Source organism: Pararge aegeria, chromosome 9, assembly GCF_905163445.1.
Source record: "Pararge aegeria chromosome 9, ilParAegt1.1, whole genome shotgun sequence".
In the NCBI taxonomy this organism is placed as follows: Eukaryota; Metazoa; Arthropoda; class Insecta; order Lepidoptera; family Nymphalidae; genus Pararge; species Pararge aegeria.
Window position 1 is genome coordinate 9,297,757 of NC_053188.1, and position 24,119 is coordinate 9,321,875.

The following is a 24,119-nucleotide window of genomic DNA, read 5'->3' on the forward strand; positions in this document are numbered from 1 at the left end:
AATATAAATCTACGTTCACAATTAAGCGAAATTCGCTGACTCATTCACTGATTACCTAAACGAACCAATCTCAGAAACTGTTAATTTAAGAAGCTTAAATTTAGAAGGTAAGAAGACTGTCTGCCGGTATGTTATGATTTTAATGGTATTGATAGAAATTGTGATTTTTACGAAATTGTCTATTTGTGATGTCTTAATGCCAAATAATGACGACGTCATTTCGATTTGTAAACATGATGATGTACCTGGGAGAAAACATTCGGTCCCAGTTCCAACAAGCTTTGGAGCAGTGTGATGTGTCTATGCTCTAATCTTGTCCATCGACGCAGCAGTGGAAAGATAATAAGCTGATTATGATAAAGGTGTAAATAACTAAACCGATATTAAAGAAATTGGGTACTTGTGTGTATCATGCGGGAACATTTCTTAATCTCACGGGAAATCAAACAAATACGAAGCGCACGAAGTCACGGGGAACGGCTAGTTTACCTCCGTAGATACTATGGAGTTTCTCCGTAGACATATCTCCCTAGTTACTTTTGGGGCTATGATTGATCACTATACTTTATTCAATGGGCTTTTTTACGGAAAGTATAAACTTATACGTAGTTATTGTGTGTTATCGATGTGTCGATTCACTACGTGTTAATTTATTTTCATAAAAACTTGAAAGCCACAATCATACAAACTATCTGTTGCCAGCGACTTTGTCCGCGTTCGTTTTTGTATTTAAAACATCCCGTAGAAATAGTTTATTTGGGAGATATTGAATGCCACATTAATTAAGGTGTAGTTCTACAGATATTTTTAAGTTCTCATTTTAGAAAGGTTTTGTTTAGGTGTACCCTTCCTTATTTTTTTTTAACTAGCTATATATTCTAAATTAAATAAACGAAATAAATTTAAAAGTATTTAATTGCTTTATTTTACACCCTTGATGATAAAACTATTTATATGAAAAACAATTAATACTGCAATTGCAAAACAAACCCACTTTTTTATCTAAAGGCGATCTAATAAAATTTTAAAACACAAAAGCTGCTATTGCGATTTAAATATAATAGCTAACTATATTACCTACTTTAATCATGTAGTACATACTTTTTAAGTACCAACAACAGTTTTCTGAGCGCACGTCAGGTGATAATTTTATATGCAAAATTTAGCTTATTTGGGTTACAATATTGCAATTTAGTATAAGTAAAGATATAAATAACTTTTTTAATTGTGTTGTTTTGAATAATAAGTTTGGCGAAAGCGTATTTAAAGTTGTTCATCAAGACGTATTTTGTTATTTTAATACAATTTCGCACAATTGCCTACGAAAATATAAAAACAAAATGTTTCTATTTACACTAAGATGTCAATATGTAATGTTTCTAGTAAAAACGGAAAAATAATAACAGAAACCTGTTTAAATGGTCCACGAAATTGTTAAGTACAAAAAAAAATCATATTGAAGTAGACAATTTTGGGCTCGACACGGGAATTAAACCTATGACCTCGTGATCCATATTCGAACATGCTAACCGCTAGACCAAAGAGGCGGTAACTATAATGGCATCAATTATTAAAAAAAGGAATAAAGGTTATATGATAACTCGCTACCCTTAATCGCGTAACTGTTGGTTTTAATTATGAAACATCCGCTCTCTCATCACGACTTAAGGCATGGCAATTCGCATGCGTAAAGCAATCTACTAACAGAAATTCAGTTTCATCGTTGATATCATAGTGGGGGGACGTTTCGTCCCAAAGTTGGACTCAACGCGTTCGCAGACGTATCGTCAATTTTCCGAACTAAGTGTGGATGTGCGGAAGAGTGTTAGAGTGCTAAAACTTTTGTGATTATTTTGGATGTCCTTAAAATAAGGGTAATAAGAAGCTTTTTAAATGACTAATGAATATAAATTAAAATTAACAAAAGTTGTTACCTCTTGTTGTGATCTTACTTTGTTAGTTTAGTAGTTAATAAAATAAATCTGCTCTCCTCAGTTGTTTGTTAGTCAAATTCTGGCCTGGCTGGTCGTCTTCCTAAAGCAGTAAATTTTCAATGTGACGTGAATTTGTTGTCGGTTTTAGAAAATTTGATAGCGTTCTTTAATTTGCTTGTAGTTTCTTTATTTCTTTGTAAGAAATGAATATCAAATGAGTCCTATTTTGATTTTGTGAGGTTCTGTTGAAAATAGAGGACGGAATTCTTGAACCAGTTACACAAGTCAGTGTTTAATTAAGAAAACACAATACCTTTAACATTAAATAAGGTGCTAGGTATCATAGCACGCGGTTTCAACATTTTGTATGTTAAAATTCCATACTATTTTATTCTATACGAAAAATGTACCAATTTTCTTCTTCTTCTTTTGATTTGTGGCTTTTCGATGTACAAAATTTGTTTATACATTTTGTACATGAATTTATTTTGATAATTGCTTTTGACTGTGACCTTTATTGACAGTAAAAACTTATCTTGATCTTATCTCGTAAATCCAAACCTTTTTCATTCATTTTAATACTTTTTTCGGATGTGAACTCAGGTCTTTTTCTGCCAAAGTTTAGAAGTTCAATCTTAGTCTGATCGATTCTCGTTCTTATTTTTCGAATTTTAGAAACTTGTAAGTATTTCAAGATGTTAAAAGGTGTGAAATACGATGACATTTATATTCGCATATTCAGATACAGTTTACGCTAGATTTGAAATTAGCACTTACAGGAAGGAGCTTAGACCTCAACCCGTTACTACGAATTGAAAAGCGACCTATTACGTAAGATTAAGATTTATCTCAATTTCGCATTAAGATAAGATCTTCCCCGACCAGCATGAGTAGTAACAATATAAGACTGACTAAAACAAATTGAGAGCAGTGAATAAGGCAGGTGTAGAATAATTTAAAACTCCTACTTTGGACTTGAAGCAGTGATAGCTTAGTGGTTAGGCCATAGGCTTTACTTTTTGGGAGCCAGGTTCGAACCCCGACACGCACTTCTAACTTTTCCAAGTTATGATAGTTTGAAGAGATTTTTCACATGTTTTTACGGTGAAGGAAAACATCGCGAGGAAACGAGCATGCCTGAAAGTTCTCGATGATGGTCTACGGCCTAAACCATTCTCATTCTTAAAGTAAGTTTCGATTCGGTCGAAAGCTTGGCCTATCTTGAGGTCACTGCAGGTCGCTGCGATTTTATTGGCGGTAAATCCATATTTTGAAGTGTTGTATGAAACGTTTTCATGTCGGTCCTTATACAGGACCAGGCTAATAGACTTATCGTTAAAGATATGTTATTTCCCCAAGGCTCTGTTACTGCGTTGGAAGACGTATTTATAAGCTAGTGGATTGAAAAGCACTTGGCATCAATATCAACGGCGTGATTAAGTCGTGATGTCAGAGTTTGGGAAACCTCAATACTAAATAATCACTGCAGTGCTTCTCAACAAGTGATAATACAAAAGTGACATATTCTTGTCCGAGATTCCTTTGTAGAACAGCGTGTTATTAGTGCCGACCAATGGATCCGAAGTTAAACCGATATAGCTCCTGCATAGCTTAGTTTATTTTATATATTACGTATATTCATTTAAATTATATATGTATTCGTATCAGCACATATTGGTATTTAAGTATTAGTTAATTATTAGTATATATCACAACACTCTTGGCACTATCCCGTTCTCTTGCTATAAGTCCTGTCTACAAAGGTTGCCTGTAAGAGAATGCATGCAGCAATAAGGCCGCCTTTGCATGGCCACATTGTTTACTGCATACTCCTTACTGTTTCTTTTCCTCTATGTTATACGCACAATAAAGTGTTTCTTTTTCTGCTTCTGCTTAGCTCAGCTCAGATGAATTACGAAGGCGGTGGGTGGGGCACATAGCTTGGCAGACCGATGGACATTGTGGTCCCAAGGTGGGGAATAATGCTCCAGCATCAAAAATCACAGTGTTCCTAAACGAGGTGGAAAAACGACTTGGACTGAATACAACATTGGCACAAAACGTAGCTTGTGGTAATGCATTGAAAAGGACTATGTCCATCAGATATCCTGTGATGATAACAAATTCTGTGTCCACCGTCTCATTTTTCTTGCACTTTTTGTATTTGATGACCTCCCTGGCGCAGAGGTTTTAAGAGGAAACATCGGTTATGCGAGCTGAGACACCTTCCATTGTCACTTGAACCGCAACAAATTCAGTAGGCCGAAATTAATTGCTGCAAACACGAAATTGACGTTAAATCTATTGTAAGTTCTGGGGTAGTTCCCAAATTATCTTGCATAAAAATGTATTTACTGTACATATAGATAGAATTCAAATTTAACAAACAACGTGAAAATACAAAATACAACCGTGCGCAAAGGCGGTCTTTTCGCCTTAAGCGATCTCCTCCAGATAAGCTTCCTCGATTTCCTCTTAGTTATAGCATCAAATCAAGGTTAGGAACTATATTATTGCAGTGTCATTAAAGTTAAGGCCCGTAATAATAAACTGACGTTGAGCTAATACAGGATCTCGAAATCAGTTAGTTGAACAAAATGACGAAACAAATATTCAACAGCAGGAATGTCTCGTGAATATCTGTTTCGCTTGGCTTGACGGCCGATTGGCGCAGTTTGCAGCGACCCTGCTTTCTGAGTCCAAGGCCGTGGGTTCGATTCCCACAACTGGAAAATGTTTGTGTGATGAGCATGAATGGTTTTCAGTGTCTGGGTGTTTATATGTATATTATAAGTATTTATGTATTATATTCATAAAAATATTCAACAGCTATCTTAGTACCCATAACACAAGCTACGCTTACTTTAGGGCTAGGTGGCGATGTGTGTATTGTCGTGGTATATTTATTTATTTATTTATTTATCTGTTTCGCTAAGAACGATGACAATTAAATTCTCCTTCGAAACATAAAATGTGTTTAAATCAATCCATTACTTTAAGGACTATGCTGTCACAAACCTATACAGGCATACAGAGTTAAAGCGGTTTTATAACACACCTCTGGTTTTATCACAGGTCAGTTAGAATCTTATTTTTTAAATTTTGTCGAAAACCACTCGTCAATCACGATAAATCCATACTACATGCCTCCGCAGGCCAATTTGCTAAGAGTGCGTCTTACGCGTAAGTCGGTAGGTATATTTCGTCGCTCCATCACAGCTTTGACATGTTATCTATCATTTTTTTCATCCAATAACATAAACGCTCTGATATTTAAAATATGCGCGGTATAAGTTTATACAAAGAGCAACTGTCTCTAATAATTATAATAATTTTCATGTAACTTTTAAACATCTCTTGGCTATACCTTTTGTTGTTAAATAGAACATCTGTTAAGTAACTTAAGTAATCTAGTGGATTGGTTTGAATTTTTCTGATCTTTTGCTGCCTGTCGCAGAATATATATTTCTATTTGTTATATATTATATAGCATGGAGTAGTAGAAGAGCTTTTTTGTATCAGGACTTTAAATTTTATATAATCCTCATCATCACCATCATCATATAACCCTTTACCCACCGGATCTCCTACCCAATAAGATGGGTTATTGCCGTAGTCTACCACGCTATATAGCGAATTGGTGGACTCCACACACCTTTGAGAACTTTATGGAAATCTCTCAGGCATGCAGGTTTCAAGGGGCATGCAGTTGATATTTTAATTGCTTAAAACGCAGACAGTTTAGAAATGTTAGGTGAGCATGCTGTGCGTTGTGCGGTGATTAAAACTCGGCCACCTGAAAGTGAAGTCGAAGTCCTATCCACCGGGATATCCCCACTTCATTTATATAATAGGCTGGGGAAAAAGTTTCTAAGCGTTTTATATGCAAACTAAAGACATTTTTTTTCACATTTTATTCACATTTAACTTCTATTTCCCTTCTCGTAGATATGTTGTGAAAATTTCGGGACGACTTTTTGTAGTCTTCTCTTGATGTTTCCTTAACACCTGAAGCCAGCCTGAAGAATTCTGAAATCATCGAAATAGGTCTAAATCTGAAGGTGCAACGTCAAAGCTATATGGCGGATGCATTACCACCTCCCAGCCAGTCTCTTAGTTTTTACTGAGTAGCTTAAGATGTGAGTGATCTAGCATTCATCATCATCATCATCATCTCAACCAATTGACGTCCACTGCTGGTACATAGGTCTTTTGTAGGGAGTTCCACAATGCACGGTCCTGGGTCGCTTGCCTCCAACGGCTACCAGCTACTCGCCTGATGTCATCTGTCCACCTCGTTTGGGGCCGACCTACGCTGCGTTTACCGGTGCGGGGTCGCCATTCCAGCACCTTAAGACCCCAACGTCCATCGGTTTACCGAGCTATGTGCTCCGCCCATTGCCACTTCAGCTTCGCAACTTGCTGAGCTATGTCGAGTATATATACCTAGGACACACGATCCAGTTAGGTAGGTCCAATTTCGAGAAAGAGGTAAACCGCCGAATCCCACTCGGATGGGCAGCGTTCGGGATACTTCGTGACGTCTTCTCGTCCAAAATCCCCCAGTGCCTGAAGACTAAAGTCTTCGAACAGTGCGTGTTGCCAGTGATGACTTACGGATCAGAGACATGGTCGCTAACTATGGGCCTCATAAGAAGGCTCAGAGTCACTCAGCGGGCGATGGAGAGAGCTATGTTAGGAGTATCTCTACGTGATCAAATCAGAAATGAGGAGATCCAAATTACAAATATATATTTGTTTTATATTTATTTGTTTAGATTTTATGAGCATCGGAGGTACCTCTATCGCGTTTTTATGACATAATAAGTGCTTGACATAATGGACTAGAAATGCACAGCTCAAGTTTTTAGTCGCATGTTCATGTTATTTTATTTAAATAATTCACCCAAATGAATTAGCGAATTAAAAACGAAGTGAAGCTAATGTTATCAAAATAAGATGACCAAAATCCAACAAAGCCATACTCGTAACATTTTATTCCAACTTAGGGTCCTCGTTGTCGCTTTCATTGGGTCATGTGATCCCTATAAATATTCACTCTGTATGTAAAAGATAAACATTTTACTCCGTAGTCTTTTAGCGCCGGATTTTGCCCAAATTGGATGAAGAATGAAATTGTTTCTAGCTGGAATGGTATCCGGATTAAACGATTCATTGATTAGGTACCAGACGGAGCAGTTCTTTGAAGTAGATACCTACGTATTTGATAGATATTTTGATGCGAAGGATGAAAAAGGTATTACAACAATTTAATACAATTCAAATTTAATTAGATGTTGTAATTAGTTTTATTTTTTAAATATATTTAGTATTGAAAAGTTTCATATTTTGAGATGTGGCATTAGTCGGAAACTAGCCGGTTGTGTCGACTATCCGGCCATTATCATAGTCGGCGATAATTCGGTAAAGAGCGCCAACTATCCGACTTTTTATTTTGTTAATATTTTTTAGAGTTCTTTTTTTAATCAGTGTAATTTAATGATCTGTGTGATGACATTTAAACCATAGTTGAACCAGTGACCTGTTAAACTAAAAAGAAAATTCTTTGTTATTTATGTTTGTCCACATGTCAGTAGTGACTGAAATTACAGCTGCACTGATGAGTGATTCCTCTTCGTATTTCAGATTTAGACTAAGAAAAGATGAGGAATGATGTTCTCTGTAAAATATGACTCTCTACTCTCTGCTCGGTATGTCCGATCTGATTATAAAATATCTAATGCCTTTAACCCCAGATGCTGAATACTTGCCTTTTTACCACCAACCAATCGGCAAGTCGGCACAATGATATACGATATACACAAGTCATAATATTCGCTCTTATGGTGCCCTGTATATTCTGGTGTAGAGTGAGCTTTTTAGGGGTATTCGATACGATCGTTTTATCTTTTAAAATATCTCTTGTCTTAATGTCCCAGAATCAACCACCAACTCCAATTTATATTCCAACATTTTTTTAAATATAAAATTCAGCTTCTGTTCTCGAACTTTTCTTAATATAAAACATTCATAACTTACAAACCCACAAGGGACCGCCTGGTAGACCTAGTTTACTATACGTAAGGAAGGTACACGAACCAACAAACTTCAGAGTTTTAATCAAACACCCCCTCAAGAATGCTTGAGCCTTGTTATTATAATTAATTATAATTGAGATTTATGTAACTTTGGGCGAGTCATTGTTGCGACTATTGATTCAATCTTCATTCGTATAAGTAGGCTTTCTGCCACGTTTTTTTATAGGAATCTACGCAATGTGTCTTATTATCATATGCCGAACATTACATTTGCATTTAGAATAGAGCTACGTCAGCTTAAACGCTACCAGGGCTGTAAAAGTTATATTCTATATATATATCTTACATTCCTATCAATATTTTCTTTATCTATTGACTCAAAGAAATTTAGGATTTTGGGTTACCTAGGTTTAATATAAGCCGTATGTTATTATCATAGGCTATTTGTATTAAATTCTTAGCGTGTTTAATAAACGTACCTTTGTAAAATCTAAAAAATCCTTTGCTTTAAGTTTGTTTGATAATATACTAAAAAACATTACACTTTAACTTAGATAATTACTAAAACTTAACCTAAAGAAAAAACCAGAACCAAGTATTATCAAGTACTAATACTATTTTTCAACATTTACATATTTACAATATTTTTTATTCGATTTATATTGTTTATGGATTTCTCTTGTCATATCTGCTTGTTGGAATGTCCCAATGCTAAACTATATACTCAACTATAATTAAGTTAATTCTTAAAAGTAGTTTGGGAGCTGAGAAAACAAACTAATCCTACTTGTAATAAATATTGTTCACAACTGAATCTTGGCAATATTATGATGCATACAGACTTTACTCCTACATATTTTTATGCCTGTTTTCCACTTCACTATGTTTCCGTAGTGGAGCAGCTAGGCAAAAAAATATAAAAATTTCATGAAGAAAAGAGGAATCATTCGTACATAATTCAAATCAATTTCCTTTCTGCAGAAATGAATGTTAAATCAAGACGGGAAACGATTCAAGAATATTTTTCGAGAGTTATGAGCGTTCGCCAAGATGACGCTTTCCAATTTACGTTGATTGAAATATCTGACAAACCGTCCATTTTACATTTTAGGTATGACTATGGTTAAAAACCTACTATGTACGAGTCAGATTCGGGCACTGCGGGTTCCGTCTCTTGGAATAACTAGAATTATATTATATTCTATTACTAAAACTAGCAATCTGTGAAACAATAAAAAAAAATCGCACGTCTTTTCGGCCGTAGCTTATAAACTTCATGTTTTTAGTGTTTCTCATTAATTTATTCAAATTCCCAAGTACTTACTTTAGTTTTCAAGGGAGGCCTTGCAGCAAATTACATGACAGCATGCCCTGACGAATATCTCATTGCGTTTGAAAAAATAATTAAAAACAATACTTTTTTCTCTAATCAATAAATTTCGAACAACAAGCACAAATTCAAGGGTAAGAAAACATACGTAATTTTATTTATTTATCTAATTAGATAAATAATTTGCACTTACTTGTAAGTGTAGCAAAGCAGCAAATGTTTGCATAACAAAACCTTCTAACAGCCACGGGCTCATGGAACTTACCGTCATAAATAGTATCTTCATCTAAAACTAAGGATAAAATCAAGCACTACAAGAGAAACTCCGAAAATTCCTTTAAATATTGAATAGAAGCAGGCAATACTGCACTGCATAGCTACAGATCTTCGACAATGTATCCTCTACGCACATTTCGCTCCTAAAGGACGATAGGAGATTATGTCTTTATAATGAACAACAACCCTCACAAACCATTCATTGTGTATGTTCTTCCATGTTTTTATTTCAAACTAGCGGACCCTCGCGACTTCGTCCGCGTATAAGTCAATCGAGAAGCTAGAATGATTGTGATGAAATTAATAATGTATATAATAATAATAGTGTTTTTGTGGCTACATACTACTATTACCTACATTTTAAATACTTCCAGATATTTTCTACTAGGTTAGACTTTAGATTAAAAACTTTCGAAGTAAGGTTCGCGGAATTAAAATATTAATGACATAATTGGTCCAAATTCTGATCCGGGTTAACGAGGTACGCTGAAACTTATAAGAGACTCTTGTACAGCTTTTAATTAAAGCCGAATGATAATAATATAGAAAGCAGCAGTACCTGCATAATATATACGTTTTTCACTTTTATCATTACAAGACCAAGTCCACTTATTCTCGAAAACATAAAGTTATTTAAAAAAAAAAAAATATGAATTTTAAATTATGCCAGTGCGAAACCTTAAATTATAAATGTAAATACTTATGTATACTTATAATAAAATTGTAACTGAAAGATTTTTGTACATTTATATTTATATTATATTATATTTTGAAAATTTTGACCGGGGGATGCTTTATAATCGATACTGAGTCTAAAACAACTTATTTTTTGTCTGTCTGTCTGTCTGTACGTCACGTGAAAACTACAGAACGGATTTAAATAAAATTTGGTACAGTGGTAGCTGATATCCCGGGTCAACAAATAGGATACTTTTTATCCCGATAAACAATAAGTTTCCTCCAGGAAATGGGTTGATTTGACAGTGTATACAAAGCATGTATTGTCTAATTTTAATGAAGATCTGATGAATATTGTCGGAGATTAAGGACATAATTCTTCATAGATAACAGCAAATCGCAAGGCATATGGGATACCGTCGAATGCATGCGTACCATCCTACTAATATTATAAATGCGAAAGTTTGTGAGGATAGATGCATGGATGGTTGGATTTATGTGCGATTGACGCTTTAACGCCACAACGAATGGACCGATTTGGCTGAAATCTGGCAGAGATACCTACAATATAGTCTGGAATAGCTCATAGGCTTCTTTTTATCCCGGAAAAGCAAACAGCTTCTACAGGATAGCATTACTATTTTTCCGCATTTGTCTTTCAAAATCGGTGCAACGGCGTTTTAGATGGACGTGGTTTTTTGGATAGGCATAGTTGAAATATTATAAAGCGTTTCAATTTTGTTTGGTTGAACGCGCTAATCTCAGAAAATGCTGTTTCGTTTTTTTTTTTCGATTTGTAGTAACAATTATGGCTATATAACATCACGCTACTATCATTAATGAGAAATGTTGCAAAACTGAAAAAAATATCCTTTTAAAGAGATTCTGATCCGTGCGATGCGTGAACGGTAAACGTTAAACGACGGAAGTATGTAGTAAGTATATCGGAATTGTCGGAATTGTTATTCTTTAAAGTTCTATAAAACAGTTCGCGACAACATATGACTATTTTTTGAAGTCGACTCATTCGCGGTCAAAGTCGCGCGGGTCCGCTTGTTGCAACATAAATTAATACAGAGTGTTGATTGTACAAAACAGCTTTACAAATTTTAATTAGTCCTTATTATTGTTTAAGCTTTGTTTCATGCAAAATTATCTATCGCAATAAATTCTATAACCGTAAATGCAATGAAGTGTGTAATGAGTGTTATTGAATTACAATCATAATTGGCAATATTGGTGAAAGTAGTTGATAGTTATGAATTAACTGGATTCAGGTTAAAAAACTTTAAAATTAGGCATAATACAAATATTGTCGAATTTTTACATTTAAATAACTGGATACGGATATAGGATACATTTAATTAACGAAAAAAAAAAAGTCCCTGAGAGGTTCAGAAAACAAAGCGGGTAAAGTGTGGAATACAACTGATTAGATATTATACCTACTTCCTTTGGTATTTTTAATTTTCTTTATTAGTTGGTGTATTACGAAAACACGTATGAATGTCCTCGTCACAAACGTATTTATTTCGTTGGTATTCACTGGTTTTATTCCAACGTATTACTTCTTTCTGCTTCTTCTTTATTAAATCTGACATGACTACCTGGAATAAAAATCTCAAAGGAAAATTCAGTTTATCGAGAGATTAACTTTATCGAAAGATTAACGTAAAACATGCACGCGTAATTTGTTGATTCTCTCTTTTTATTTTTATATATAAAGGTAAATTTTAATATTTTTCTGGTCAGATATATTGAAGTTCGTGCAAATTGGGCAAACCCTTAAAAATCGCGTTGCAAAAGGAAATGTTATTATGACTTCTACCGTTATGGAATCCTTGAATTTATTTTATTAAAAAATTAAAATGCGAGCATCGATGCTAAATCAGTGAAATTTAAAAATCAATAAAAATATTTTATTTGAACTTTTAGGTTAATATTTTATTAGTTATATTATATTTTTACTTACTTCTGTCTTAATGTAAACTAAAATTATGTAATAAAAATATTAATATCGAGCGTTAGATAATGGAGCAGATTTGCACAAAAATATTAATATTTACCATTAGATTTTTTTGATTTATCAAAGGGATTTTCGGGTTTCTCATTTCCATCAATTTAAAGGCCTAAATACGCGACAGAAAATGCTTACCCCTCGAGATTTTAAAATATGATATCTCAAGAAGGCCGTGCCAATAATACGAGATACTTTTAGGATTAATTTGTACTCTGGGGAGAATTTTGGCGATCCTATGTAACAAAATCATTTTTTCCAGAGTTCTCCACTTTAAGTGCTGCCATCGGTATAACCAAGTTACAATTTATAGGTGCCATTTATCATTTTATAGAAGAGACGTCCTCGACGTTTATGTCACTGAGAATTATAAACTTTTTTGCAAGTTCTCGATAAATTTGTATCTACTCGATATTTTATTAAAATGCGCTTGTTCCACAAAGCTTTCTCAAAACTATGTGTCTGTATAAATTCTTTATAGCTTAGACTTAGATGGATTAAATCGTTTTTTTGTAGTTGAAAGGTAGTAATTTTTCGGCAAAATATAGTGAATATTTTATGTTTTATTTAATCTGTATCCCTGATTGTAGAAAATGTGAAATCCGAAAGATACGTAATGGAATCAAACTTCTTATCTAATTTCAAAACTCGGAAGTACTATATTATGAAGTAATTGTGAAGTGAGTGAGTGGACAGTAATATTTACGTACCAATATGTGCAAGTGTCCATGAAATGTGATGTTGGTGGTGTACACAGTATGAGCAGATGGATGGCGCTCTTCGGGCTTGTGTGGCTGCTGCGTGTACGCGGGTCCCTATGCGGATGCACGGCATGCAAGCGTGCTCGGCAGGACACGCGAGACCAAAGCAGAGCATGCCCAAGCACCTCATGCCCCGATGAGCAAGCGAAGGACGAGCGGGCTCCGAGTCCGCAAGAGCGCGCAGCGTTTGACGTGATTGCTCTGCAACAATACACCCGTGACGTGTCTGTCCAAACTGATTTCGATGACGACGAAATTGAAGACTTGGATAAGATTGAGCTGCAAATCACTGAGGAATGTAAGTAATTATTTTACGAGTCATATTGTTAGCCTTTCAACACACGTTAGCTACACACCCTAGCTTAATCAAGGTCAAAACCTTTGTTAAATAGCTCAATAAAGATAGGGTATTATATATATTTCGTAATTGTTAACATATAACTAAAGCCTTAAGGGTTCGCAAATGCGCCCTGTTCTTATCAAAAACTAACTAGGTGGGTAAGTATTTGTATTAACTAAGTCTATATAACTTATCTACCTAAACTTAAGCTAAAGAATTTAGACGAGCAAGTTTATGAAAATTCGTGTATCTCGAAAACCGCTCTAACAGTTTGGATTTTATTATATATATATATATATATATATATATATATATCGACAATACACACACGGCCATCTAGCCTCAAAGTAAGCGCAGCTTGTGTTATGGGTACCACGTTGACTGATGAATATTTTTATGAATAATATACATAAATACTTATAATCATGTACAAATTAACCCCCAGACACTGAAAAATATTGTTATTACACAAACATTTCCCAGTGATGGGAATCGAACCCACGGCCTTTGACTCAGAAAGCACATCTATACAAGGTTTTGCTTTTTCATTTTATCGACCTAAATCTAAAGAAATATTACACTATCTCGAAAATCTTTGATGTACTATTGTACGTTAGCATTGAGGTATTTATTGATTTACTTGAGGTACGTATAAGTAGCAATTTTGGAATAGCATTCATCGAAATTTTATAAGTTTTTTTTTGTTGCACAACAAGTTAACCTTTGACTGCAATCTCACCTGGTGGTAAGTGATGATGCAGTTTAATGTGGTAGCGGGCTAACCTTTCAGGGAGTATGGTAGTTATATTTAACCCATACCCCTAATCGGTTTCTACGCGACATCATACCAGAACTCTAAATCACGGCTTAGCGGCACGTCTTTGTCGGTTAGGTGGCAACTAGCCACGGCCTAATCCTCCCACCAGACAACACGATGCTGCTATAATGTCATTATCTAAATTCAAATACGTGAGATTGCGATTGGAATATCAATTTATGTTTAGCTATCATATTGCTTTTCAAGTTATATAAATAAATACCTTTTCCAAATAACATGGTAGTAAGAAAGGCGAAGCGAAGCCCATATAGGTACTTATAATTTATATGATCACATACGCAGCGATGGCATGCATTCTATGTGACCAAGCAAGTACGTAAGCGATAAATGATTCCTTTCGAACCGAAAAACGATCTAATAATAACTAATTAAAATATAAAATAATTCAAAGAAAAAGTAATAAGTATTCCAAAGTTCAAACTTCGTTACTAAAACACAAAAGGAACAAAAGCGTCTTTTGTACTTAAAAAGTGTTTCTTTTTAAACCGAAAAATACAAAAGATTATCAAATTGAAACAGAAATAACGATAGCATTACAAATCTCAGTTCTCAATTTTATTATGGCAAATATTAAATTTATAGCTAAGAGGTTGGGAGTATAATTTGGATAGGTTTAAGTTTTTTTTTAGCAATCATAATATAAAGCTCTATTGACTTTTAAAGCTAGTGAATGAAGTGTACGTCATTGCAAGCTGAGCTGTCACAAAATATTATCCCATTGACATCTTGGAGATGTCTCTTAAAAAGTTAAGTTAATTAAACGAAAAGAGGTCCTACTCTCGCTGCCCAGCGTTGTATTTGCCATGCTGAGCAGCGAGAGGTCTTGGGAACCCGTGGTTGACTTTTGCGAAGAAGTTAACTCGCAGAAGGAGGCCGCGGAGCGGATGCGTGTAGAAGCTGTAAACGCACATCCGCTCCGGCGTAGACGGGGGGGAAGGAGACGGCGGGAATATGCCGCACGTCTGCTTGCCCTGGGAGGCGGCGGGTAGTTATTGGGCTAGCTACCCGTCCCTGTATGAGTCTCCCTACTGTCTGAGGGGGGGGTCAAGCTGTCCTGATGCCCTCCTCCTTAGCGTAGTAGCCTTGGCAATCAGTTGGGGTTGTTGGTGGACGTCTGGGAAGTATACAACGGGTTCCCCGGACGTCCAATAAAGCCAACGAGAGGGACATGCCGTGGTGGTTTTTAGTTCGGGTATAACGAGTCCCATATAACCTCTGTCCTAAAAGGACAGAGGAAGCCATAAAGCTTTTCCAACACGACAAAAAAAAAAAGTTAATTAAACTCAAGTTTACAGAAAAGTCCTATTATAGTATAAAGGACCTACGCGGAACAAGAAAACTCTCTATTAAAGGTCGAAGTGATGTGTGGACGGTCAAGTGATTACAAGGAAATGTTATAGGCACAGAGCTGGTGGCAATTTCGGTGCATGATTAGTTTGTCGTTGGTAGTAATAAAGGCTAATAGAGTTTCGAAGTTGGTAAACAGGTTTCACAATATGATAAGGTCAGATGTCACTGGATGATGCAACAATTTTGCTCTAATAATCATACAAAATGCCTATATTTTTTTTTTCGGAGGCTTTGGCAACAGCCTACGGTATTACTACTGTTTGTTGTTTTGCCTAGCGCTTCAGCGTTACTATGTCGTGTACGTACCGTATATGGCCATGTTTAATGCTGCTTAACTCAAATTACAGCATTGGAAAGCTCTATGTCATATGACATTAAGTGTTGGCCACAGTGTTTAAAGCCAGGATAACGAGTGATACATTAATTAAACTCTAGTAATATGCCAATATTTAACAAAAACAATAAAAAGCTTGCTATACTATGTACTAAAACATAAAACTCGTATTCCAATGCTTTAATGCAGGCCGTGACGTGCACAGGAATTTGGACCAGGGTAAGCATACAGCATGAAAATGGCATAAAATAACAAAATCCTCCTCTGTTGCCAGTTATATGAAAATGTTAGGGAAGGCAGCGGTTTTGTACATGTATGAAGTGCACGCCACTGTATGCAGCCATGTCGGTGTCGAGTCCATATGGTCTGTGAAGGCCAATAAACACTTGCCCGTATTCGGTTTTATATGGCAAAGGTTAGAACACTATAAGGCTAGACAAACTAGTTTAGATGTTGGAAAAAAGTAACTACTGAGTTTCTTGCAGGCTTTTCTCGGTAGAATCTGCTTTCCGAACCGGTGTTAGAGTCACTACAAACGTTCACACTTGACGTTACAAAAGAGCTTATAAAATAGGCCTACTGAAATAAATGAATTTTGAATTTAGATAGGTGATGACAACAAACCCTAGTTGAAGCCTCTTAGACTAAAATTCACAATATAATTATAGGATGAATTTTTTTTTATTAAGAAAAGAAAGTACCGTTGTAAAATTCAGTGAAACCTGACACAAGTCACATCGTGAAGCCTATTTTGAAATTCTATCACCAATTGTAATTACGCCAACTGCCCAACTAATCATATATCTGAACTGCCACTAACTATTTAGCTTTAATGTTTAGAATTGAATCCAGCACATACATACAGTTAATTATCTAGCGGTTGCTAACCATAGGCAATCTGTCATTTCCAAATTACGCGTTTTAAACTGATGTCACTTCCTTTGTTTGAATACATACAGTATTCGATTTGGTATTTTAGCCAGACGTCATATTATTAAAAGTTTATATAAGTAGGTACGTACCAAACAGTAAAAAATAAAATATAGGTATGGATGACATAAATTATTATTTATTATTAATATTCCATTTGACCTAAATGCACTAAATACTCATTTTTCTACTTCTCCTGTTACGCTTTCTGATTCAAAAAAAAATTTAACTCTACAGAAATTATCCAATTTCACCCCATCTTTGTGCGAATCTTTTAGTTTGCATGAAATCACAGAGAGCGACGTTAAGAAGAGCATTCTTTCTATCTCAACTATAGCTATGGCCTGAGCCGTGACATGTTAGTTCTTGTGGTGGATCATATAGTGCCTATAATCTCCCACATTCTTAATTTCTCCCTGGCCTATAAGATCTTCCCTACTGACTGGAAAATGGCTCATGTCATTCCTTTAACAAAATCTCCTAATCCAAATTCTTTTTCACAGTTTCGGCCTATTTCAATTCTACCTATATTTTCAAAAGTCATTGAGAATGCTGTATTTATACAACTATCTTCTTTCCTTTTCACTAATAATCTTTTAAGTCCCTTTCAATCAGGTTTCCGTCCTTCCCATAGTACAATTACAGCACTACTTAAAGTCACTGACGACATTCGGTTTGCTATGGACAACAAACAGCTTACTGTTATTACGTTGTTGGATTTTAGTAATGCGTTTAACTCAGTGGACTTTGATATACTCCTTGGTATTCTTCGCTCTCTTAACATATCGCCTTCTGTGATTAACTGGTTTAACTCTTATCTTCATGGACGCCAGCAGACAATTCGCACGGAAGAGGCATACTCTGACTGGGCTGACCTCTCCGCTGGTGTTCCTCAAGGTGGCGTGCTTTCTCCTCTTCTTTTCACAGTCTTCATTAACGAAATTACAAAAATTCTTACTTCTCACTACCATCTTTACGCTGATGATTTGCAGCTTTATAGGCATGCAACTTTAACGGATCTGGACGCTGCAATTTTTGCTATAAACGAGGATCTAAATGCAATTAAAGACTGGGCCGAATCGTTCGGCCTACTAGTTAACCCAAATAAGTCACAGGCTATGATCATTGGTAGTAGACAGCTAAGGAGTCGTGTGACTTTTAATGATTTGAATCCGATTTCTTATAACGGTATACCAATTGTGTATTCGTGCACTTCTAAAAATCTAAGACTTATAATTGACAGTAATTTAACTTGGTCAGCTCATATAAACCAGGTAAGTAAACGTATGCACTATGTCGTTCACTCATTGAGGAGGCTGCAGAATTTTCTTCCGCTTCATACCAAAACTATGTTGGCCCAATCTTTATTGCTTCCAATACTTGATTACGCTGACGTCTGCTATTTGGATGCCACTGAAGAGCTACTTGACAAACTTGAAAGACTTCAGAATTTGTGCATTCGCTTTATCTTCGGATTGCGCAAATTCGATCACGTTTCTGATTTTCGTCGTCAATTAAAGTGGCTGCCAATTGAATGCGCCGGAATGTGCATATTTTAACTGTCCTTTACAACATCCTATATAATTCTTCTTCTCCTCGTTATTTGTGTGAGCGTATAAAGCTATGTCTTCCGCCTACGAGACCCTTGCGGTCTTGCGTGTCAAAAAATCCTCTTGATGTCCCTTCATATAATACTATTTTCTTCCAGAAATCTTTCTCCGTCCACGCTACACACCTTTGAAACTTACTACCAGAACATATTAGACACTGCCGATCGGTGCACTCTTTTAAACACAATGTAAAGGAGCATTATCTATCGTTGTCATAGTATATTTATCACTGTTTACTTATTATAGATATATATTTATATTTATATTATATAAATAAGTATTATATTATTTTTATGTATTTTGTATATATAGTATATTCAAATGTTATTGTATTAGTATGTAGAATTTTGTTATTATTTAGATATATTAAATATACTTAGTAGTTATGAAGTATATTGTACCTTTATTTGACCTATACCACAATTAAATCATCTTACTCACATCCTGGGGTAACTGGAAGAGATCTCTTATAGAGATAAGCTTTCCTTTGTACACTTCATGTATCTTATGTTCACAATCACAATTTATGGTACATAAATAATAAATAAATAAATAATATTATGCGGGTGCTATGTTCTAGTTGCGATAGCGAAAATCAAAAAATCAGTTTGGTTTAAACGTTATTCCATACCAGTAAGAGGGGTGTTTTTATATAAATAAATAAATATACTACGACAGTACACACATCGCTACCTAGCCCCAAAGTAAGCGTAGCTTGTGTTATAGGTACTAAAATGACTGACGAATATTTTTATGAATAATATACATTAATAAATAGCAAAATACATATAAACACCAAGACACTGGAAAACATTCATGCTAATCACACCAACATTTTCCAGTAGTGGGAATCGAACCCACGGCCTTGGACTTAGAAAGCAGGGTCGCTGCAAACTGCGCCAATCGGCCGTCGAAATGTATAAATAACGAATCAAGCAGATGCCCCACAAAAGAAACACTGAAAACATTTCCGCCCCTTGCCATCAACCATAGTAGCGTAGGTGTTTAGCCGCATGGTTCTGTAATTACATCGGGAATCACGCCTTTCAGGCCGGAATGAAGCATTGTTGCTATGCAGTAGAAATAACGTGTATTTGGCTTTAATTTGTGCATTAGGTCATCATACTCGATCATTTCACTATAACATGAAAATAATCGGTAGGTTACTTATGCCAATCACGGATGTGTGCGAAAGCAACCCCGTGACCTAGCCACCAGGCACCAGGTGACGAATTTACCGTCTACCGTTTTAAAAATTAAATTCAACGGAAAACCGTTGGGCTTAGTCCGATATAACTACAGTGGTATCCATGAGGATTTCCCATGAAAAGAGGGGTCACCGCGTTGCCTCAACTTAAACAGCGCCGTATAATGTCGAATCCAAAACTTGATGAAATCAAAATAACATTATCGATATATTTTACATAACTCACTTCAAACACTTCAGAAAGTAATACAGAAACTAATACAAATAAAGTACACTATAAAAATCGTATCCCCTGCTGTGCAATAAAACATTAAAGAAATATATCTGCACTAGTATTTTTGATCGTAATGCGGAGCGTAAAAAGTTTTTTCTAAATTATAACAATACCGGAATTGTGATGCACTTAACTGCACTACGATCTAAAACAAAATTTGTATGTGAAATATTTTTGAAATCCTAGCTCAGACCTTCAGGCGACCTCACAAATCGTGGGTGCGGCTGCTACCAGTGCCGAGCAGGCCAAGAGGCGCAAATATGAAAAACTTGATAGCATTTTCATATTTGTGCCTTTTCTAACTTAAACCTAAAGGTACGAGAAAGTTTGTGAGATAGCAACATTCCGCGTGCAAAACTGCATGCAAAAATGGCTGAATGCGGTTTTGTATGTTCTTAATTATGCGCCTACATACATACATATTTGTGCTGTAATGTGTAGTTTTTCCAGGATTTAATGAGTTTTCCAAATACATAAATTACCTCAAATATATACAACTAGCTGTTGCCCGCGACTTCGTCTGCGTTTGATTTTGTTTTTTGATGTGACATTCAATTTAGTTGTAGTTCTAAAAAAATATAAAGTATTCAGTATCGCTAAGCCTTAATAAATGAGGGGTTTGCTGCTGTCCGCTGAGGAGTTCTGTCCTCTATCTCCAACCACATTCAGATCTACACAAAGTTTGGGCAAAATTAAACACATATTATAACCTCTATAGTACAAAAATAATTAATTAAATCGGTTATAATTTGTCGGAGTTATGGTGTAAAATCGTCAAACACTTTCATCCCCACTCCCAAAGGAACCGAACTTAATGTCGGGATAAAAAGTATCCTATATTACTTCCAAGAATATGTGAACAAAGTTTAATGAGGATCGGTGAAGTAGTTTTTGCGTGAAAGCGTAACAAACAAACTTACATTGACATTTATAATATTAGTAAGTACTTAGTAGGGATAGGGATAGGGATAGGTATTTCATATGGTATATGTAGGGGCGTTTAAAGGTTAACCATTTCGTCATATGCTTGACCAGCAATAATTACGATCTAACCTTTTTTTACAGAAATTCGTTAGAGGACAAACCCTTGTAAGAACACAATATTAGTGGCGACATCGGATTTAATATGGCTATAAAGTTACTTTACAGCCCTATTACATCCTATCCTAATTATAATGGACTGGTGTATGTCCTTTTAAGTTTAACTAAGAAAAATATTATTGATAATCAGACATTTAATTTAAATGTCATACGTTACTAGACATTGACACAATTACTGTCAACTATTTTAAGATCGATCGATGACCAACCTGTCGGCCCAACATGAACATTATGAGCAAATCGTAAGGAGAAACCTTTAGTCCAGCCCTGGACTGCCATTCGCTATTCATTTTAAGGATGTGGTTGTATAAAACTAAAGCCAGGTTGAAAAGTATAAGTTTAAACTTGCTCATTTTATTTACTCGAATTTTAAGGAATATTCTTATGGAATTAAACACTTCTCCTGCATATTTGGTGCAAATTTACAAAAAAAATTCAAAATAATTAAACGATACTTACCTAATTTATATGATCATTAACTATTTGAAACTTTTCTATATCCAACACCAGAAATAGTATATTTAGAAATAGGTTTGGGTTTCTTCGCGCGCATTTCCATCCAGTTTATAAGGACGGAATACGAATGAAACAGTTGGACAAACAGGAGAACACGCCAGCGACCTATTACGGGATTTTAAAATGTATCTTTTCAAGAGAAGCAAGTGGATAAAAATCATTTCTTAAACGATTGTAACAACAATGGTTTAAATCTATATAATTTATTCATACTGCCATTTGCCTTCTTCATAATGTTTGCTCATTTCTCACGAGTCCTTTGCATTATACATCAGAATCTGAAAAATTTGTGTCGGAATATTCGTGCTTCTCCTATTATTTATTCTGTTTGAAAAAAATATATACTTGAAGACTTCGCTAATATTTTATACATAAAAAAGGTTTGTGAAATTAACAAAATCATAATTTCGTATACCTTATGTTAATTTAGATATTAATGATTAATAGAATAAGTTCATGTACGTTATTTAGATTCCCATCTAAGTAACGTACGTGAAATTTTTTTAATCCTTTAGGCTAGTAAGTAGTAGTTCACCAAGCTGACAAAGTACAAAAAAGCAAGCATTTATTGCTTAAAACGCACATAGCTCTGAAAAGTGAATAGAATAAGTATAGGCTGGAGCCCTAACCATTGATGTATCACCACTTTATTTGATACTAAGTAGACCGAAAACCGTTAACCGAAAAAAAAACAAAAACTGCTTCGCGACACCTCCAATGCGATGTTTACATCTAATTACTTATAGCTGAGGACATCTTACATACTCAGTTACATATTCAGTAGGTACACCGTACAGTATTAGAATATGGGTTTCATTAAGTAATAAGACGGGTTAACGACAGGTGCTTGCGGTGATAACCGGTGTCTTCAAGGCATGGATAGGAATTTATATGTAAATACGAGCTACAACGTGGTAGGGACTTACTGTCTAGAGTCAACATAATTAACTTCGATATAGTCGAGATCTCAATCAGTGGGAACGAACTAGATAATAATAAAGAGTGTAACAATAGCCTGTAAATTAAATTTAGCCGATGAAGTATTAATCTGTAGAATCGGTATTATCTCCTTAGGTTTACACCCAAATAAAAAAGGCAAAAATAGGTGAATTACTTTGTGGACTTTTGTTTAAATCGACCAAAAGCCATTTTTAGTAGATTCTTACGTACGTTTTAACGTATGACCATTTTTTCATCGTATACGGACAAATCCGCACGTTAATGAGTTTTTTTCTTATATTTTTTGCTTACAAACAATATTGTTTCAGGCTTAAATCTTATTATTACTTGAGAAATTTAGCTCATTTGGATAAAATAACTTTGTAATGATGAATGATAAAAACGATTCATTATCTTAAGAGTAATTGATAATAAATCTTACCTCTTATTAAAATAGCCAACCACCAATCCGCACTGGGCCAGCGTGGTGGACTACGGCCTCAACCCCTTCTCATTGTGGGAGGAGCCCCGTGTCCGGTAGAGGGTCGGTAATGGGTTGATAAAAAATAGAATAGCATTGTATAGTTTTGAGTATTAAATCTATTCCCAAGGAAACTTGCTGTAAAAATGTATCTAAAAAACTTAATTAGTATCTTAATCTCTCTTATCTCTGCATTTTTAAATGTCATCAAATTTAGACCAAACTGAAATAAAGCGACCCCGTAAATTTATTGTAACATATTTCGTATGGCTTATGAGATTACCAAATTACTATTTTTAGACATTTCGTATGTAGCCCATGTACAAGTTGGCCAACTGATCGTGGATTGAGTGGAGAGCGCAGCTGCATGAACGTGGTGGTTGATAGTGATTGAAAAAACATCACTCAATGATTAAATGTGTAACCCCCGACGCAAAAAACGACGGGTGTTATAAGTTTGACTTGTCTGTTGATGTGTCTTGTGTTTGTGCGTGTGTCTGTCCGTGGCATATTGTTTCCGGAACACATAAACCGATTTTATGAATATCGATAAAATATAGCTATAAGAATTACTTTTTTTTACAACTCCCTCAGTATGGGTATCAAATGAAAGGGCTTGACTAGTAAATAAAGTATACTGTATTGAATAGGCGTGCAGGCAGGCGGGCAGATAGGCGTGCAGAAGGGCGGGCAGGCAGGCAGGCATGCAGGTAGGCGGGTAGACAGGCGTGCAGGCAGGAATGCCGGTAGATGGGCAGAAAGGCGTGCAGGTAGGCGGGTAGACAGGCGGGCAGTCGGTGGTCAGGCAGGCGGCCAGGCAGGTGGGCAGATAGGCGTGCAGGAAGGTGAGCAGTCAGGCAGGTAGACAGGCGGGCAGGCAGGCGGGCAAACATGCGTGCATATAGGCGAGCAGGCAGGCGGGTCGTTTGGTGGTCAGGCAGGCAGCCAGGCTGGCGTGCAGGCAGGCGGGTAGACAGGCGTGACATTTTCATCCCCTATTTAATGTCTTTGGGGGTGGAATTTACTCGAAAACCTTTATTTCGAAAACTTAAAATAAAGCTACATGGATGTAACTTGAAAAAAGAATTGATAAATGAAGGAGTTTATACAAACTTTCATCCCCGTTATACCCTCTTCGGGTTGGAATTTTCAGAAATCCTTTCTT

The 24,119-nt window shown here is 35.7% G+C and overlaps 1 protein-coding gene and 1 long non-coding RNA gene across 3 annotated transcripts in view; one reads left to right on the top strand and one right to left on the bottom strand.

Annotated features, from left to right (window-relative positions):
- Positions 1-5,868: 5,868 nt before the first annotated feature.
- LOC120626627 lies at positions 5,869-12,382 on the bottom strand. The gene is made up of 3 exons (XR_005658865.1): positions 12,323-12,382; positions 11,706-11,863; positions 5,869-5,963 (listed from the first exon to the last, which is right to left on the bottom strand). It is a non-coding gene; the product is annotated as an uncharacterized LOC120626627 (long non-coding RNA).
- Positions 12,383-12,889: 507 nt separating this feature from the next.
- Positions 12,890-24,119, top strand: part of LOC120626628 (disks large homolog 2-like) — a 38,537-nt gene continuing 27,307 nt past the window's right edge. Inside the window, exons 1-2 of one of the 2 annotated variants that reach the window (XM_039894247.1) lie at positions 12,890-12,953; positions 13,031-13,332. In XM_039894247.1, coding sequence (XP_039750181.1) covers positions 13,032-13,332 — 301 coding nt within the window. In that variant the 5' untranslated portion in view covers positions 12,890-12,953; position 13,031. Of the gene's footprint in view, positions 13,333-24,119 lie in introns of both variants that reach the window. The other variant, XM_039894246.1, reaches the window with a different exon arrangement.